The sequence below is a fragment of the Balaenoptera physalus genome (genome assembly GCF_965194825.1).
Source record: "Balaenoptera physalus genome assembly, chromosome: 5".
NCBI classification, from domain to species: Eukaryota; Metazoa; Chordata; class Mammalia; order Artiodactyla; family Balaenopteridae; genus Balaenoptera; species Balaenoptera physalus.
In genome coordinates this window covers 84404917-84425847 of record NC_138884.1, presented here as the reverse complement: position 1 = coordinate 84425847, position 20931 = coordinate 84404917, and the positions used below count along the sequence as shown (strand labels likewise).

General features: G+C 38.7%; 1 protein-coding gene across 26 annotated transcripts in view; it reads left to right on the top strand.

Annotated features, from left to right (window-relative positions):
• Positions 1-20931, top strand: part of LIMCH1 (LIM and calponin homology domains 1) — a 347828-nt gene that overhangs the window by 323360 nt on the left and 3537 nt on the right. For 12 of the 26 annotated variants that reach the window (XM_082464118.1, XM_082464137.1, XM_082464119.1 and 9 more), the window contains 9 exons: positions 2050-2130; positions 4830-4922; positions 5803-5907; positions 7411-7538; positions 9677-9798; positions 10052-10175; positions 12205-12291; positions 13695-13803; positions 16139-16241. In XM_082464118.1, the coding sequence (XP_082320244.1) occupies positions 2050-2130; positions 4830-4922; positions 5803-5907; positions 7411-7538; positions 9677-9798; positions 10052-10175; positions 12205-12291; positions 13695-13803; positions 16139-16241 (952 nt within the window). The remainder of the gene's footprint in view (positions 1-2049; positions 2131-4829; positions 4923-5802; positions 5908-7410; positions 7539-9676; positions 9799-10051; positions 10176-12204; positions 12292-13694; positions 13804-16138; positions 16242-20931) is intronic. The other 14 variants (XM_082464140.1, XM_082464134.1, XM_082464135.1 and 11 more) reach the window with 4 other exon arrangements.

The window sequence follows — 20931 nt, the reverse complement described above, 5'->3', positions numbered from 1 at the left end:
GTCACTCCCTCACAACACCACCCCCATCCCCACTCTCAGCTGTAAGCTCCATGAGGCTGGGGCTCTTGGCCGCCTGCTACGCCACCTGGTCATAAGTAAGTGCTCAGCAAATAGTCACCGAAAAAGGAGCATGACCACTTCTCTTGCCCTCCTGTTTATCACAATGGTCTCTTCCTCTTTATCTTCCTCTGAAAATGTTCATTGTTTTTCTCTCTTGCTTTTTAACAAATATTCCATATTTTCTTCTGTGCTCAATCCCCATATCCCACACTTCTCCCTCCTGTTTCTGCTTACTCCTGACTTACTCTTGCCATTACAACCTAGGGAAACCTGAAAATTAACTAAATAATTTCTAATTGTTGCTCTTATTTTCCTGCTGTTGGACTTTCCCCACTGGGCTCCCTATAGCTTTATTCACATTACCACACCCTTTTCCTCAAAAGTCAAAGAAGGGCCATGCCCCTGAGAGAGGGTCTGAACATTTAAACTGCTTCCAAGTCTTAGGAAAATGCCAAGTGGAGCCAACCTCCAACTCCATTAATTCCAGGAGAATGTTCCACCTGGGACCCATGACATTTTATGGTCATCCAAGGAAATTTGGGAAACTCTGGATTTTATACAATAAAATAGTTTTTCTCCTGCATAACTTGTCAGAGGCTTTCATATGCAGATATGCAGCATGAATCCCAAGAGTGGCATATAGGAAATACATTTCCCTCCCTGATTTGCCCACCTTTCTCTGACTTTTTGTGACCATCCCTACCATTTGCAGGAACCACAGCAAGAGTATCCACCGAGGCCCACATTTCACATGTCTAAATACATTAAAGCTATAGATACTTATAATGTTAAAAATTGAGCAACAGCCATGGCCTGGCTCATATTCTCAGTCTGGCGACTTCCCTGGATGGGCCAGCCATTGTGCATCTGAGTGGTAGCCTGGATCACTGGGGGCAGGGCAGGGGAGGTGGGCTGGCCCAGCTATCTTGGGCAGTAACTAGACCCATCTAAACCTTGGATGGGACTGACTCTGTCCAGCTTTGCAGGCAGCCAGAGTAGGTAGAGTCTGCCTGCCCCGCACCCTGCCCCAGACTCTCCCCCTCCTCCCCAATTCCTTCACCCTCACCCTGCTCTTTCCCTCAGGATTCCCAGACAGTTCTAAGTGCCTGCCAAAACTATCCCATCAGAACAGAGAGAAGGGAAGAAGCACAGTTATCGGGGAGCCTGAATTGCCTCAGCACCTACTCTGGGTGACAAGGGAGGCCAACTTTAAACACATCAACCTCCCCACTTTTGCTGGTTTCCCAGGGACCAGCTGTGATTTCTCTTCCCCCTTGGACCCTCTCAATCTCATTCATATTCCGTGGCCTGGGTGCCCACTTTGGTTCATGCATCCTTCTCCCATTATTCCCGTTTACTTACTTGGTTCTCAAAATCACAAAAACCTTTTTTAAAAGACCAAAAAAACCAAAGTCTGTGGGTTTGAATGTTTGTTTTGTGGGCCCTGATCAGGAACTCCCCTTGCCTGGATCTCTGGTGATGCGGGTGAACACTGGTGAGTTAAATGATCCCACTTTAGAGAAAGCTGGGATGGAAAAGCAATAATAGCAGTATAAAAGATTAGTTCTATAGCACAGCAAACACCACTTCTCACAAAATGCAGTTCTGCTGAAATAAACATTCCTATTTTCTTGGACCCAGGATCAACATGCAGAATGAGTATCTTATGCTTAGGAGCGTGAATACATTTAAGAAATCACTTCTAAGAGAAACAGAGCAAAAGCCTTCCCATGCCAGTGGCTGATTACTTTGCGTTTTCATTAGCTCCGAAAAGGTTCACAGAATCATACCAGCATATTGGAAGTAAACCAAAGAGGGACTAAGATTAAAAAAGTGGTTTCTGCCAACAAAGAGCACCTTTAGATACGGGAAGGTTTCTGCTTCTGTGTGTCCGTCTGGGTGTCAAACCGTGAGCTAATTGTGCCCCTTGTCCTGGCCTGGCCTTGAGGACACGGCTCAGTTCTGATCATGGTTTTATATTCTAAACAGTTGAAGTTGTGGGCATGGGACCCGGAAGAGGAACGCAGGCGACAGGAAAAATGGCAACAGGAGCAGGAACGTTTGCTCCAGGTAGGACTGGGTTTGCTGCTTTTTTTTTTTTTTTTCTTCTTTTTGGTGATGCTCTCTTAATTTCTGCTGTATTAAATAGATGTTTAGCCCAGGAAATACATGGAATCAGCTTCTCCTCAGAAGTCATTGAGTCTAAGTCTGTTCCTTTGGTGTCCATGAGACAGAATTCTCTGAGTCTAATTCCTGCCACCAGAGGTTACACTGATGAACATAAGGAGAAAGTATTTCACTTAGAAAAAAAATCCAAGTATTGATTAAGGGACAACCCACCCACTCATCACCTTGTTCGCTGCCAATCAAATTCCAGTCCAACTAGGGGTGGGAAGGGATTATCAGAAAGTTATTTGATAGCATACATGTGAAATAAAAGTTGACCTAGGTCTTCTTCCTTAAGTAGAAATGTTTGCTCCATCTTTGAGCAAAAGCTCCTAACTTTCAATTCTAGAAAAATTCTGGGAGTAAACTTATCATGCTCCTACTTGTTTCATCCCAGTTTTGTGGAGCAACAGAGCTTCAAAAAGTAATCTAGTAACCTTAGAAACTAACCTATGCTGAGCATTTGGGGTGTGCCAGAACTGGCATATTTGTAGGTGCTTGACATATTTTACCTAACTTCATTCTCATAAAACTCATCAAAGTATGTCTTATTGGTCTCAGTTTGCAATTGAAGAAATTAAGGCTCAAAATAAGTTAAATAATTGCCCAAGGTCATACCTCTAATAAATGTTGAGCCTCGTTTCAAATCCAAGCTTGGGTGACTCTAAAACTCATGTTCTTTCCCCTATACTCCCAATGGTATTGATTTTACCAAAAGTCATAAAGAAAAAGAATGTTAAATCTCATTTATTTTTGTGACTTTTCTGCTGATGTGTAGAAAGCAATGCTTAATGCAAGTTTATTTTACTTTTTTTTCTTATCTTTTTGTTCTAATCCTTTGGCTTAATTCCCAGGGGTGGGGAGCAAGGGTCAGCTAGATAATTAATTGTAGTGTGGCTCTAGGTCTGCCCGTTAAGTTTGACACTTTTCAAAATTACATAGGAGTAAACCTTCAATACCAAAATCTAGTTCTTAGTAAGAACTAGGTTCAGCAAAGTCCCAGAGCTGTTGGGACATTTAGGTCCATTGGGAGGCCACAGACCAGCCCTGGTCATCTGCTATTCTCTTGGAAGTCAGATGCCCATTCCACCAGGAGTCAGAAATTCCACAGAGTAAAGAAGACGGCCTGTGTTTCCCATGGTGGTGCTGTGTCTGTTATACTTTGAAAGGTGGCCGTGGTTTTAGGTGTGGGTTGTGGGCTTAGGGGGCAAGGTGTTTATGGAGAAGGAAAGGTGTCTCTGTGTGTGTGTGTGTGTGTGTGTGTGTGTGTGGACAGATATACCACATCTTTGGCCCCTGTATCATCAGTTCATCCTCTTGGTGAGGGAAACATGTGATATAAGCTCCTAGAACCAATAAATGTAAGAAGCTTTGCTTGTTTTTCATCTTCTGTAAAGTTTTAAGGTCTGTTCCCTCTATTCTGAAGGCCCTTGGAGTCTCTTTCTAAAACTTTACAATATTAGGTTTTATAACAAAATTTTTAGCTGAAGTTTAAAAGCCTACCATGAGTTGACCAACAGTGGTTTGGCCAGAGTATTAATAGGAACATTAGGCTTGAGACAATCCCATAAAGCCCTTTTGCTCCTAAGATAATAACATAACAGGTAATACCTGGAGGAATTCTCAGTGCCTTCCCCAAGAAGATGGAAGCACAGACTCATGTTAGCCTCAGAGAGAGGACTGACAGTAATCAACCTAAAATATTTGACTGTGCGTAGTATGTTCCAGCAATTCCTTTGTCTCTGTCATGTCAGGGATGCCATTCTCAAGGCATCCAGGGGTGTCAGTTCTCATCTTAAGCATTCGTTTTAATTTCCATGTATTCATTTCTTCTAGTCAGCTGTCAGGGACTCCAGTCACATTTTTAAAGCTCTCTTTATCCTTACATCCTTATCCTATTCAGAGTATTTTTATTTTTTTCTCCGGAAGTGGTGACTAGTGTCATATTTTTTTCTGAAAACAATAATAGCAGTTCTGATATCAAAGCCTTCTAATGGGCTGTTTAAAAGCTACTCTTAATTCAGGGGGACTTAAAGTTAGGAAGATTCCATTTTAGTAGAATGGCCACAAGCAAAGAGTAATTCAGCCACTCAGCTAATTATCGTCTTGTCCACTTTGGACCTTTCTCCATCATCTATCTTGTAAACCTGCGAGGTTTGTTTTTTTTTTAATCTTTTATTAAACTCTCCCAGCAGCAACATATTTCTATTAGTGGAATGGCAAAACTCATCTCTGAAGGGCCCAGTAAAAGCAAGCTATTGGTTTAACCTACCTCTAAGGACAAAACCCAAGTTAAGAAAGAGTTTAGAATCTTTCCATCTTTTCTCTTTCCATAAGCAAATGCCTACTCATATATCTGAAGAACAATTCTATGAAACACCCACAGCAGAAAAGATTGTTCTCTGTTGGATTTTTATGTCCCTAACATGTCTGAGTACCACAAAATGGTATTCCCCTTTTGGTGCACGAATGGGTTAGCTTCAGAACGTTACGGCAAGAAGAGAGTCTTGCAACACATTGTACGTGATGGTTTAGCGGGGGGAAAAGTCCCAATGATGTATGCACTGGTCCGTTCAGAACAATCTATGGAAATTCCATAACAGGAGAGATACCAGAAGGAGCAGGACAAGCTGAAAGAAGAGTGGGAAAAGGCCCAAAAGGAGGTGGAAGAGGAAGAACGCAGATACTATGAGGAGGTAGGAAATTCCCCGGAAGGAATTTGACCCTGAAGCCCTGATTCCTCAAAGTCTATCAGCACTTTCTCTGTCTGTGCTATGTGTACCCATGGGGCATGTCTGATTCTCTTTACTCACAACAGAGCCCTATCAACCTTTTAAAAGAGTCCTATCCTATAGGCTGTAAAAGACCACTACTCTTCCAAGTTTAGCTTGTGGTGAGGGTGTGTTGAGTCATGGTCAAGGGGGAGAATAGAATTGTATCTCTTCTTTAGTCACAAAAGTCAGATTCTTGATTTGTCTTAGATGACATGAAAGTATCAATTTGTTTATTTGTGTGTTTGTTTGAGGCAAGCATGTTTGGTAGTAGTGAATTAATATTAATTTTTATGAGGATAATTTTGATATCAAGGCTAAGTGAATCCTTACTACTGCATTCACTGTATGGTACTAAAGAGATTTAGAAGGGAGGAGAATTTGGTTTTGTTTGTTTCATTTTTAGATGAACAAACCAGACCACATTCGAGAATTTGAAACTACACTTTATGTATATTATCCAAAATCTGTTTATGATTAATATTGTTGTGAATTTTTTCTTCAACAATAATTTTTGTGCATAATACTTTCCCTAATAGCATTTCTAATTGGGCCTCTTAAATCACACTAACTAATTAACTTGCAAAGACTCTGTTTTTCTAAATTAAATGCTAATTTCTAAATCATTGCCCATAGAGCATGTTATCTGATTTACATGCTTTTTAAAAGTAAGACCTTTTTTTATGCCCTGCTTGTTTGCACGTAATTCTGATGTTTGTCCCTAAATTTCTTTAATGACACTTTTCTCTTGACAAATATGATTTATCCTTTCTCCCCCTTTCATTAATTCCTGTCCTTCCCCTAGGAGCGCAAAATAATTGAGGACACTGTGGTTCCATTTACTATTTCTTCAAGTTCTGCAGACCAGCTGTCTACATCCTCCTCTGTGACTGAAGGCAGTGGGACAATGGTAAGACCATAGATTAAAAGGAATTCGTGAAATAAGAAAACTAAAATAGAAGTACTAAACCACAAGGCCAAGTTTTCCACCAGTCTAAATCCAGGGCTAGCTGTTTCTCTAGAATCATGTCAGCTACTACGTGGCCATTGTACCCCATCATACTGTCATTGACGTAGTGAAACCCTAGAGTCAATCCCTGAGAGCAGTAAACATATTACTGAGGCCAGCCCTGCCCCTGCAGGCTGGAAACCAAAGTCTCTGCACTGGTTGGCAAGACCCTGGTTAGTGATGCCATGTGCTGGAATGTCTTTCTAAATGCCCATCATTCATTCATTTAGCAGACGTATGTTTCTCCCTGCCAGACCATACATCCCTTTGCACTGGATGTTAGCAGCAGGATGCCAACAGTACACTCTCACCGGCCTCCATGAAAGTTTCTTCTGAATCCCTCTTAAAATTCCATATGAATATATATATATGTGTGTCTTCAGGGTCTGGAGAGAGTCCAGAAAGGCTGGTCAACCTCCATATCCCCCAAATAAGGTCATGGAGGTAGTGGACAGAGGTCATACCAACACCTGGACAGTCCATAATCTGCATTTTAGTTTTTGATGGTATAATAACAGAATAAATTCATTTTGCAATAAACATAATATCACTTGGGTATATGTCATATTAGTCATTTCTGTAGTCAATTAATACATGATGCAATACACTAAAATTTTTAAATTATCCAATTTTAACTTAATACAAATGAAGATTGTACAAAAGTAATTCACCAAATTTGATATTGCATGGTCACTCAGGAAGCTCAAATTATTGCTTATCTTTGCTGTTATATACAAAGATTATCACAAAAGCCAAATCTTTCATGTCTCTTTCATATATTGCAATGATAATTATGAAGGATTTTCTAGACTTTAAAATAAGTTATTTATGTATTATCATCAAAGGAATTCTACACTGTCCAAAAATTTTTCGATGTTTACCAGCCATTTTCAAATATCAAAATTTGAAGTGTATTGTTTTTTATTTCTATTTTATTTTTTTAACATCTTTATTGGAGTATAATTGCTTTACAATGGTGTGTTAGTTTCTGCTTGTTTTTTATTTACATTTTTTAAATTTAAATTAAACATTAAAATTTTTAAAATTTTTTTTATACAATTTTTAAAGGTTACACTACATAATCTGCATTTTGAAATAACCCACGGGCACTCAAATGCCACTTGTCCTGAAATAAGCAATCCTATGACTTTGTTTTATTTTGAAAGATGGGTTTTCTAGCCAGTTAGTTCCCTTTTATGATAACTTTTGAGAGAGAGCCAGGTTACATGTTCATTTCAAATCATTGGAAATCAGTTACTAGTCAGTTAATTTGAACGAACGACTGTTCTTTAAATTGTAGTCAATGTGATTGAGAAAATGCTTCAGATATTCCATGGCCAGACATGAGTATTGTCCAGTGTGTTTAAAAATTATATTCAAGATTATCCTTGTTTTCCCCATTAGAATAAGATGGACTTGGAAAACTGTCAAGAGGAAGAACAAAAGACAAGACAGAAGAAACCATTCCAGGGGGATAACAGTGGCTCATTGCTTAAGACTAAGGAAGGTGACCCACTGGAGGAAAAGGGCAGGTATGAACCGTTCCAGGCTGTCACCCATATGCGCAAAGCCGGGCTGTGCCCCTTCACTCCCAGGAAGGGCACCCATCACTAAGGCAAATCATATTCAGCTTTGAAATTATCATTCCAATGATACATTATACATATATTATCTCTTGAAGACATTCTAATAGCTCTAAAGTCAGTGTCCTTATACTATTGAATATAAATAGCCTTATTTTTAAATAGGTGAAACCTTTTTTTAAATGAGGGGAGACAGTATAGATCACCAACGGAGCATGTTGTCAATTCAAAGTCCCAAACCTAAACACCACTCACCTGAAATGGTTAATGTGTCTGGAGGGATAGAGTTTAAAATGGGGCTGTGGTGTAGATATAGAGAACAGACTGGTGGTTGCCAAGGGGAAGGGGGTTGGGGGAGGGATGGAGTGGGAAGCTGAGGTTAGCAGATGTAAGCTATTATATATAGAATGGGCAAACAACAAGGTCCTACTGTACAGCACAGAGAACCTATGGTAAACCATAGTGGAAAAGAATATTTTAAAAAAGAATGTATATGTGTGTGTGTGTGTGTGTGTGTGTGTGTGTGTGTATATATATATATATATATATATATATATATATATATATATATATATATATAAAACTGAACCACTTTGCTGTAAAACAGAAATTAACACAACATTGTGAATCAACTATACTTAAATTAAAAAAAAAATTAAAACTAAAAAAAAAGAAAAAAAAATATTATATCAATACTGATTCATTAACTGTAACCAAAGTACTATACTCACAGAAAACAACAGGGGAAACTGCGTGCAGGGTAGATGGGAAGTCTCTGTACTATCTTTGCAATTTTTTTAAATGACTCTAAGATTGGTCCACAGAAATAAAGTTTATTTAAAAGAAGAAAAAAAAAATGAGGCCGTGGTGTCCTACTCACGGTGGTTTGACTATGGACCTGAACTTTGCCATTAGTATCCTCTGACCTGTGAGAAGCCATGTTTACTCTGGGTGATAATATAAAGGATAGCCAACAAACCCTTTGGTCATGGGTAATCCCCCTACCCCATGGGTTCCAGTATGTTCCATGGGAGATCAGAACAGGATACCCAGAAACTCCTGGAGCATTCAGAGCTAGCTCAGACTGGAGCAGAATCTGGTTGTAGGTACAGACTGTAGTGAGTTTATTGATGCGACCCCATGCCTGACCTAAAAGGGACCTGCAGAAACCCAAGAGGCTGGCAGTGCTCTGCCACCAGCAAGTTCTTTATGATACAGATGTTTGCCTCTGGGGCTCCGATATATCAGATAGATGTTGGAAAGTGTGCATGCATGTGTGTGTGTGCATACACACGTGGGTACCCACACAGCATCCTCAGAGGGACCCAAAGACACAAAAGGCTATCTAAGTATCATTTTCAAAGACTGGCCAATTTGAAAGGTTGTCTGGGAGCTGAGCTCTTCTGGTGGGATTTGCACTGAGAATTCTCCTATGCTCATCAGCTAGGAGACTCGGTGAATTGTAAGATATTAGAGCTTGGGGCCCATGTCCAGAGCCTGCAGAGCCCTTGGAACAGCACACCTGTTTCCAGTTAACACTATTTAAAGAGACTTTCCAGTTTTTGAAATGAAAGCCACTAGTCAGGAATATTTGAAGGATGCTAATAAGCATTTTCCATGAATTACTGCTCGTTCTCCAGACAGTCCCTGTTGTCGCCAGAAACCTTGAAAAAATCTCCTCCATCTCTCCTTTCTTTGCACATAGAAGCTACTAAAGGACCAGTGAATTACCATAGGCTGCCGAAGCCCCATGTGGCCCAAATATTTTCCACAATAAGTCCTCTCTTGTGAAAATCTGGGAGATTGCATTTAGCTCTGGCACCCCTTGAAATGATTAGAATGAAGAATTTTGTGGACAAGGAGGTAGAGGGGACATCAGAAATGATGGTTTGTTAAATTGCTGGATAATGAAAATGCGTAGCATCTTACAGTATTCTAAATCCATTTTAAATCTAGTTTTAAAAGAATAAATATTTATTTAGCCCCATTTCTTTTTTCGTATTGTAATCGGTCCTGAGGGATAAGATCAATAATTTTAGTTCAGTTGCTTTTATTCCTGTTCTGAAATATATTTGTTATTTTAACAGCCTAACTCAAGGAGTCTTGACTCATTCTGAGAACCCTGCATTGAAAGGAATCTATCAGGACCTCCAGCTGGATGCAGAAGCTGGGGCCTCACCCTGTGGGATGAACCCACAGCTAGCTCAGGGTAAGAATGGAGAAAACCAACCCCCATGTTTCAATTATTGTAAGACCCCTTCCCCACCCCATCATCCAGACAGATATGACCTCTGCTGGCTGCAAGTTTCTCTTCCAGCTTATGCTAAACAGCACGGTCCGGAGGCTCCATGAAATCACTGTGAGCCCTCAGCAGGCATTAGCACTTTAAAGAAATGTGATCACTAAGCACTAAGGTGGCAACTTTACTGAGCACTAAGTGTATGTTCTTTACTTGGCCTCAGATCCATCCCGAAATCAGCAGGTATCAAACCCACCAATGCACATTTTGGAAGATGTGAAGCCAAAAACCCTCCCATTGGACAAAAGCATTAACCATCAGATTGAGTCTCCGAGTGAAAGGCGGAAGTGAGTAACCAAATAAGATGGGTGTGGAATTTCTTTTTTTTTTTTAATTGACTAAGAAGGGGGAAAAGTGAAAAAGTGTGAGATGGCAGGATGTTAGCAGCATTTTTGTGCTTTCTCTCCATTGACTGTCATTGACAAGGTAACAAATATTTATGGAAGTTTGGAACAATCTTCCTGGCAAGTAAATACTTAGTCTGAATTTGGCAACTTAAAAAAGAGACAAAGTAATGTTTTTAACCCACAAATCTAAACATTGGAAAGAATGTGCAGGTCTGTTGTATTAGCAATTTATTTAAGTGACTTAAATTGTCTCAGAGCCTATGGACAAATGTTCTTTCAAGGAAAAAATGTTTCCTCTCCTCATCATTCTCTCCCCTTAAATAACTACCCCAGGCTCTCTTCTAATTTTGTAACAATTGTATTTTTTTATAGTAATAATAGTTCGCATCATTTTTGAAACATGTCAATATAATAGGCACTGTGTTGAAGGGTTTACATATATCTTTCTCTTCTTCTTTTCATATATTAACTCACTGAACTCTCCCAATAACATTATTGGGTTATTGTTCCCATTTTACAGATGAGGAAATTGAGGCTCAGAGAAATTAAATAACTTATCCAAAGTACTTGTCTGGCTGAGTGGTAGAGGGATTCAGAGTGAACCCACAGTTCCATGATAAGATCATATTTGAGCCAGAGGTTCCTTGTAATCAGTTTTTAAAAGATAATATTCATTATACTTTAACCAATCATTCTCCCTGGAGCCAGACCACCTGGATTCAAAGTATTGACTCTGACACTTGCCTGCATGGAGCTTTGAGCAAGATACTTAATCTTTCTCTGTTCCAGTTTCTTCATGTATAAAATGGGAATAATAGTAGTGCCTACTTCATAGGGTTTTGTGCCTGGCAAGTAATAAGTACTATACATTGTAGGCAGTGGTGTTGATAATGACAGTGATGGTGATGATGATGATGATAACTTGTTTTATAAGTTCATCCTTTTATCTTATTTTTCTTGTTACATTTTTTCTCAATACACTTTTGAACTATTTTCCCCTTTTCTCTTATGTCTATCCAGTTTCTTTTCTCTATGTCTAGATGACATGCAGAATTAATAGAAGGTAAAATCACATAGAAGGAGTCGTTATTTTTATTGATTATTGTGGTGATTTTCAACCATTTTTCAAGGTGATGGTCCTTATACTTTAGGATAGTCCATGAAAAGCTGATATTTTGGAGAAGACAAGCTCTGTCTGAGGAGGGAGGTTTGGGGGAACAGGGGCTCAGGGAGTTATTCTGAAAGCAGTTACAAGACAGATGGCCTCACACTCTGTTCATGTCTATGCTGGCATTTCTCTTTTCCTTGTTCTTTACTGTCCCTTTCTTTACCAATGAAATTAACTTTTAAAATCAAGAGCCCGGAACTGACAGCTTAATCACAGGCAGGGCTCATGTGTAACCAACAGCACCCGTAAAACCATTCTGGGGGCTTCTGGCTGGGAACCATTCTGCTTTGTAGATGCCCAATGACATAGCGGTCATTAGATGTTTTGAACATTATCCCTAGTCACGTAACGAATTTATGAATAGGGGTGGAAGGCACCTCACTGAAAAATACCTCCTTTAAGCGCTGCCCTTTATTTCTGGGCTCTCCTTAAGAACTTTTCCCTACACCCCCGTTCATCTCTCCCCTCCCACCCCATCCATAATTTTTATATCTAACTTGGCGTGCAACTTTAACTAGCAAAGAGCCTGACCAAAATAAAGAATAGAAAACTATTCTGTTTTTCTGTTCAACAATGCCAACCTGGTTTTGATATCATGCATCTGTACAGTCTGCTAGATGGAAATTTTCTTGTCCTTTGTAAAAAAAAAAAAAAATGACCCCTAGGACACACTGTGGTCTTTTATTTGGTTGCCAAGGAAGTGGGGTGTTTTTTTTTTTTTCCTTATCTAAAAAGCCTTTCCTTGTGGGATTGGGCTTCTCTTTACTTGTCATGATGTTTGGCTCCTTTCCCATGTTACAGGCAAAGCCCTCGAGAGAACTTCCAGGCTGGGCACTTGTCCCCTTGCTCCTCCACCCCTCCTGGCCAGTCACCAAACAGGTACAAGAGGTCAGCAAGCCTTTCTGAGGCTGCTTTGTTTTGGCTAGAGCCTGCTGAGCACAATCGCAACCAAATTAGTGCTTGCCAGAGGGTTGTGAGGGATTTGTCCGTCCATGTCTCTTCCTACACACACACATAGGCAGGAGGAAAGAACACATCCCCATCTGCCTAAAGATTTTATCAGCCCACAGTCGAAAGAGCCAAGTGTGTGACGTTGGCGCGGCTGTGGCCATAGGGCTTTAATTACATTGTGCAGAACCTGCAATCTAATAAGAAAATCCACCAGACAATTGCCGGGCTCCTAAGTCGGCGCCTTTCCCTCCAAGACGGCTCGGTCCTTCTAGGCGGGATCCGCTGATGGCTCTTACAGTGAACCAGGCGGGCGCTGAGAAATGAAACTTCATCCTTCCTTTTACTCTCCGCGAGCTCTCTAATGATTGCTTCTGGACATTAATTAGGCCCCATGATATTCTTAAAAGCTGCCTGAGCTCCCAGTCCCTGGAGAGACAAATGACTGAGTACTCCAAGGTTTTCTTTGATTTAGAAATTTCATTTAACTACTGGATAAGAGGGAAATCCTAATAAATAGAGTTTGCTAAGGGCGACTCTTCCTTTTTTCTCTTGTCTTTCTGTTTCTTCTGTCCCTCTCTTTGCTTCCAAATGATATTGCATATTTTAAAATTTCTTGTGTAACTCCAAGAGCTTTCCCGACAATCGGCATCATTGCAATCCGATCTTAGCTGTGGGAAAGCTGCCTTACAGCACAGCCATCCTGTCTGAGCCAGGTGGAATGCAAACCCAATGTGAGTTCTTCATACCGGATCACAGAACTTGGTATCAGAGCAGGGATTTGATCCCATATCTGCCTGATACCTGTTAGGCTGTATCACAATTTCCTCTTTATTTTTAAACAACAACAACAAAATTTTTAACAGGTAAAAAGAAATGCCCTAGTGGGCCAATGCACCAATTATAGAAAAATTTAACACAACATTAAAACCTTAGTAAAGCTAAACTTGATTGTCTTTTAGGACGTAAGAAAACATATGATAAATACATTAAATCATTTCAAGGCACTTGATCACTGTGGTTGAATAGACTACAACGCAAACTTTTTATAACAACTAACACACACACCTACACCCGCACCCACACCCACACCCACACCCACACAGAGAATTCCATGCCACAGTGGAGGCCTGTTGTATTTAATCTATCAATTGTCTGCATCTTATATCTAATGCTTAATTCCTGCTCATTATCAGTTCAGTAATTGTTTCACTTATGGTATAAACATTTTAAAAACTCATGTTTTATTTATTTATTTATTTTTGCGTGAGGCTCCATATTAGTGTGTGTGACCAACGATTCTAAACGGAACATTTTATTATGACGTATATTTTGCAACTTAGGTCTATAAGTGGGAAGAAGCTGTGCTCTTCGTGTGGGCTTCCATTGGGTAAAGGAGCTGCCATGATCATCGAGACCCTCGATCTCTATTTTCACATCCAGTGCTTTAGGGTATGTATTCATCTCTCTTCTGCCTGAGTACAGTCTCATAATGTCTTTTGGCCTCGTTCTGTGCTGAGTGACTACCTCCTGGAAATCCTGACAGCCTTTGCTTGTGAGGGCCCCCTGACTCTAGGTTGTACAGAAGTGTGCGTGGAGTCCATCCTTCAGGGTGAAACTCTCCTATCACGCATCCCTCTGGGATGTCGGGTTAGAGGAGGCAAAACAGATTTGTGCGACGTGTCTTTATAAAACCATTCTTCGTTGCTAAAGAGCATATACTTTAGCAGGAAGCTGAGAAAGCCACCCTGGAGGGCGATGATGCTTCTGAGTCTTTTAAGGCCAGATGGATTTATTTGGAATGTAACATCTTTGCTGCTTCTCAAACTCTTGAGACTCAATTCAAAGATTTTTGGTCTTTGACATAATGGAAGATTGTCAATTAAGTGGTTACAGCTAGTTGCTAACTTGTAGGTCTCCAAACGAGTATGTCTGCAGTCACAGACTGAATATCACTCCCTCTGAGAAGCTGACCTGCTTACCACACTAAGTCAAGTTGCCTTATAGAATCTTTCGTGGTCCTTATCGCTCACTGTTGAATTGTTTAATTATCATCTGCTCTCTAGAAGCTCCATAAGGGCAGGGACCACGTCTGTCTGGCTCACCACTATATCCTCTGTACCCAGTGGACATGGTATCAATAAATATTTTTAGATGAATGAATTAATAAATAACTGAAAATGAGGAGGACTAAATTCTAGTCCCAAATCTCCTGCCAACAGGCAGGTGAACGAACCACTTATGCCTGATTTATTATAATATTTACAAGTCAGACTATATCAGCATTTCCTTTTTTCACCCATGGACATGTTTCAGATAATATATAATTTTGAAGCCAAACCTCTATCTCTGAAAAAGAATCATTTCTTTCTCTTTATAACCCTAACATGCTTTCTGTGTCCTTCTTGGATTTGTCCTGTTTCTCATTAGTAGCCCCCTCAGCTATAAAGTAAACTTGCATGGGTTTAAAATAACTTCCACTTTACCTATAAGCTAAGAGAAAGTGAGTGAGGTTGTCCCAAAGTTATTAATTTAATAATGTCAGTAATCACTGGAAAGCAAAACTGATGGACAAAATGCAATATGGATACTTAATTAGACTCCATTTATCAATATTCTTATTATAAAATTAACATAGGTAATGTATATCCTAAATTGTCTGGGAATGTTTGGAGGCTACATACTATTTTTTTTTTTTTTTGGCCACGCTGTGTGTCATGTGGGATCTTAGTTCCCCGACCAGGGATCGAACCCCTGCCCCGTGCATTGGAAGCATGGAGTCTTAACCGCTGGACCGCCAGGGAAGTCCCTGGAGGCTTCATACTTTTAAAAAAATCATACTAATACCAAGATAATATGTTCCAACACCACAGTTTATTCTCAGAAACTTTACCAGAACTCAGAATAATCAAGGTGGCAAAGAGTGTTTGCAGACTCTCAACAGATAGGGGACTTGTCTTCTTAGCTGTCAAGGCCTTTATTCTCTCTAGTCATTCACTTCCTGGAGCTGACCTGATGCTCTAAGGTACATCACCTCTTAGATTTATCCCCTACCCTTCTGCGTAGATGCAGCTTGTAACATAATTTGGATGAAGGCTCCCTCTGCCTGAGATGACCTTAGAGCATCAGTCTGGGGCTGGCCCTTGTTTCCTGGGCTGGGTCAAGATCCCCCCACAGTAGGCTGGCATGAACCAACATGCCAGAGAACTGGCATGTTCTCTGATTCATCCAGGACAGTGTACCCCACAGTCTCCTTCTGCACTCAGGCTGACTTGGTATCACTGCCTTTAACGTGGAAACATAAAGTGGAATAGTTATTTCCCAGTCATTTTGGTCGGGTAGAACTTACCAACAACGCTAAAAAGCATTTGAAGATTATTCAGAGACAAGTTTCAATATATATTGATCATTCCTTGGCCATGTGTTCATTTAAAACCACTAGGATTTAATCTGTTTAAAACGGTTCTTCCATCTTGATTGAGAATCGGTGTGCCTAGGCTTTGGGATCAACCCGATACCACTTACCAAGTTCACAACCTTGGACGAGTCAGCTAACCTCTCTGAACTGGTGTCCTTCTCTGAAAAATGCCAGGAGTTAGGATAAAACGCTAGAAGTATATTGTTGCTGGAAGTCAAGTCGTGGTGCAGCACCTAATACATAGTAGATATGCAACAAACGTGGAGGTTGGAGAAGTGATTACTGTACTATTCATGTGAACAATAACTAAGCATTATAAGGGAACAATTCCTCTTGCACCTTATAACTTCTGTTCTTTCTACCCTATAGTGTGGAATTTGTAAAGGACAGCTTGGAGATGCAGTGAGTGGGACGGATGTTAGGATTCGAAATGGTCTTCTAAACTGTAATGACTGCTACGTGCGATCCAGAAGTAAGTCCTGAGGGGAAATACCTTGAGATGAATGAGTGCAACCATATATGCCTTTCATAGACCTAGCTTAGGAATTCAACTACTCCCCATCAGTTGATACTCCTACACTGAAGGAAAGATATATTAGCATCCAGGTAAAAGAAATGATAACGAAATAATCCCGTATTTACCGCTTGTTTCTTACTGGAAGTTACTGCTCTAACATGGACTAATTCTTTTTATCCAGAAATGCATTAATACACCAGCAGGTAAAAAATGTAAACCAAGTTTGAGACATTGCCTGAGCTCACCGTAGAGATTTCAGTGAGATGCAGGGATGCTATAAATTCTGAAACCCTATTTATTTGTTGAGGCATCTCTTTAGAAGACCAGTAGCATTTGGAGGGTGTTTCACCTCTGAAGAATAGCTCTCCACTCCTCATCAAATCAAGCACCAACTCCTCAATATCTACATGCCTCCATTCAGGAGTTTCATGGCATAATGTGGGCTTGTTCCCAACTAAATTGAAAATTCTTTGAGAGACAGATGGTGGGTTCTACTTCTCTGTGAATCCCTGCCCCCTCCAAAATACCTTAGTACATACTAATCAGAGAAGCCCCCTTGAGGAGCCCGCCCTCCCATCTCATGTCTGGGTCTCCTGCCACGGAAAGTTAATGTTATTTTGGGGGGGCCACCAGGGGGTGCTGTTGCCCAGCTGCTGTTTAGAAAATCTGAAACTAGCCAGTGGCTAGCCTCTGAATCCTTCCTCACTCTCCATCCTAAGTATAGTCCTTCTGGTGCATGACCTAGACAGCAGGTGATTCTTCTATGCAAATTCGTCAGTCAAAAACTCTTTTTAAAAAAAAAAATATGAGCAAAGATCTGGAGTTTGAAATTCAAGAATTTTTTATTATTTCTCAAAGTAAGTGAAGTGGCATTTTTACAGTCTTTTTATGTGGGTTTCTAAATCTGCAAGACTGAAGATTTTAAGAGTGAAAATTGAAATTAAGTTGTTTTATAGCTATAGATTTCATAAATTCAGAGAAATATATGCCTCTTTTAACAAAATGATGGGAAATAAAAATTAAACCCAGGTGGTTTTGATCCATGATAAACATTTGACTTGAGGTCAAAACGGTTCCAACTTAGAGCTGCTGCCATCAACCTGGACTATTTTATATGTATTTTATATGTATATACAAAATATTGATATTAATTTTTATACTATGTATTATACATATAAAATATGGGGTAATAGTATACCATATATATACCATAAATATATATACAGGTATATACAAATACATATCTACATGTATAATATATAATAATTATATTTTGCTTAAACTATATTTGTGTTTGTTTTGTTTTTTTGTTTGTTTGGGATTTTTTCTTCTTTATCCCTCCCACCCTCCCTATCCCACCCCTCTAGGTGGTCACAAAGCACCGAGCTGATCTCCCTGTGCTATGTGGCTGCTTTGCACTAGCTATCTATTTTATTTATTTATTTATTTATTTATTTATTTTATTTTTAAATTTATTGGAATATAGTTGATTTACAACGTTGTGTTAGTTTCAGGTGTACAGCAAAGTGAATCAGTTATAGATATACATGTATCCAACATTTATGGCAAATTAAAAAAAAACGATAATGTTAGGAGAAATTGGGGGCTTCCTCCTTTTTCTTTTTCTTTTTTTTTTTTTTTTACTTTTGAAGAATATTCTTTTATTTTCTCTTCTTGTGCCAATGCTCTTCTCTTTTTTTTATTTAATTTTTGAATTTTATTTTATTTATTTTTTTATACATCAGGTTCTTATTAGTCATTAAAAAGGAAAACTACACCCTTTTGTCTCAGGATTCAAAGTGATTTTTTTTCTATCATCTAACATAAATTGGATTTTTTCCTGCAACCTCAATGACCTGCTGAATGTGAGTCACGGAACCAGAAGAGGGCGCTGTTAGGTTGATGGCCTCTTGAACCAGATTTGAAAAGTGCTGTAAATCTGAATTTCTTTCATAATTTGAAGTGCTTGAAGAATGCCAGCAGAGAACAAACCTGAACTCACCTCTGGATAACAGTGACCTGCTTTCATCCAGATTTTCATTTTAATTGAGAAGCTGGGTGTTTCGTTGTCATTTCTTTTGGAAATTAGCTTTTCAGTTCTAGGTCAGCAATTTTTCTGTTGTGTATACAAATATAAAGGCCACTAACTGCTTTTGATTCCAAATCTAAAGACAAGAACCATAGAGTTCCTGTAATTATCCTGTAAGATGAAAAATAAGGTGATTGGAGGTAGATTAAAGATATGATTTTTTCTTTAACATTTTTGATGCGATATTTTACTAGGATGTTTTTTAGAATACTAAGGTACTAAGAAAGCAAAAAGGCTCATTATCTCTCTGCCTAGATAACCAATATCAATATTCAAAAGAATAAATAAATAGAAGTTATAAGTGGTAAAAGGTTAGAAAAATTAGATTGTTTAGAAAGATACCAAATTAAAAGTGAACCTCTTCAAATTTAACCACATAATCACTTTCTAATAATGTCTTGGGGAGAGGAGCAGAATGTATGTATACACGCACATGCGTGTGCACACACACACACACAGATGCATATGTGTGTGACTCACCTACCTGTATTGGTTTTTATTTCACAAAGGTAATGACATAGCCACAGTGGCACTTAGTTTTTGTTGCTGTTGTTTTTCATTTAATAATATATCTTGGGAATTTTTCCATATAGCATTTTCTTTCTCCTCATTCTTTTTAATGGCTCTTTAATAGCTGCATACAATCCCATTGTGTGGACTTAACATAATTGAAAACTAATGCTCTATGAATGAGTGCTCCAGTTATTTCTAGTTTTTGAATATTATTTTTTAAATGCTCCAGTGAACATCCTTGTATGTATGTCTTGATGAACATTTGAAAGCATTTCCACAGGGTAGATTCTGAGCTGTGGGACTGCTGAATAAAAAGACATGTGCTTTTGAAATTTTCAGGCAACTTGCCTAATTATCTTCCAGAAAAGTGTATGCCCCCTGCAAAGTATATAAGAGAGCCTCTTTCTCTCTCCATGCCTATGTCAGCTCTGGATATCATCAAACTTTTAAAATTTCCACTCTGCTAAGTGGGGAGAAAAAAAAAAAGAAAAAAAACCTCTTTGCTTTGATCTGTAGTCTTTAACTATAAATGAGTTTAAACATCTTTTCATATGTTTGTTCACCATTTATATTTCTTTTTCTATTGACGTTTATATTTCTTTATCTTTTGCCCATTGTTCTATTGGCAGTTGATTTTTACAAGTTCTTTGTAAATTAAATAAATTTTCCCTTTATTTTATATTTGCTGCTTTGGGCAGTTATCACTGGTCTTTCTACTTTGTGATTTTTTTTCATAGAAAAGATTTTCATTTTAAATAGTTAAACATATCTCTTCTTTTCCTTTTTGGATTCTGGGTTTTGTGTCCTACTTAGAAAAACTCTCACTATTCCAAGGGCATAAATAAATTTAGCTGAGATTTCTCCTAGAATTATTTTCTGTTTTCTTTTTGGCATGTAAACATGTGATAATCAGAAATGTATTTGGGGACAAGAAATAAGATAGATACTAGCTTTATTGTTTTTTCCAATTAGCCAATTGTATGACTATAACTTAATGAATAATCCCATTTTTTCTTGTTAATTTGAAATACCAGCTTTCTCTTAAACTAAGTTCCCATATATATTTGGGTCTTTTTCTGGATACTTTATTATGTTTTATTAACCTATTTATTCTCTAGTATCAGTTTTAATTATTATAGCTTCATATTATGTTTCAATATTGAAACAGAGAATGGCTACCTTCTCTCCAATTATTTTTTCCAAGTTTTCCTAACTCTCACGTTTATTTTTCCAGATAGATGTTAATATCATTTTAGGCTAAACTTTAATTAAGTCAACACATGACAGGGAGAATGACCAGTACATCTGAGAGTACCGCTCATTTTTCTTGGTGTCATAAGGAAAAACTATATCTTCAGAGTGAATAGGCAGAAAGGCTAATAATTGGCTAGAGAAATACACTTGAATTGGTTGAATATACCCCAAATGCATTAAAAGAGTCAGAATGGGGAAAATGGCTAAAATTTTTTTTCTTTTTTTTTTTTCTTTTGATCTAAGTTGAGAAGAGGGGAGATGGATAGATGTGAGGGGTGGTTTACATCATAAGCATTCTAAGTGAAACAAAATAATTTCATTGTGTAGAATAATAAAACCTGAATATATAAGCCTATTTTCTTTAAGTAAGTAGCCACGTTTAAATGAAATTTTTCTCTTGGAGGGGAAAAAGTGCATAACAGCATGTTAAAATGCAATTCCTAAAAGCAATGTAAACCGTTTTTAAGTTCGTATGTAAATGGGAATAGAAGTGCAAAACAAATTACCTGTCATGGATCAAGCCGTCACATGTTTAACTGGTGCCATTTGTGCTTGGGTGTTAGATGACCATGTCTTTGTGTCTGTTCCATCATTCACTCTTGTGAGATGCATTTAACGCAAAATCCCTTGGGTCTTTTCCAATGTTGCGATTGTCTCATCACAACGCTAGTGCCTAAAATGAAGGAGAAACTTTGTGAAGGTTTCAGCAGGAAATATGGGACCCAAACCATCCTTCCTAGATAGGTTTGCCAGATAAAATACAAGATGCCCAGTTAAATGTTTTTGAAT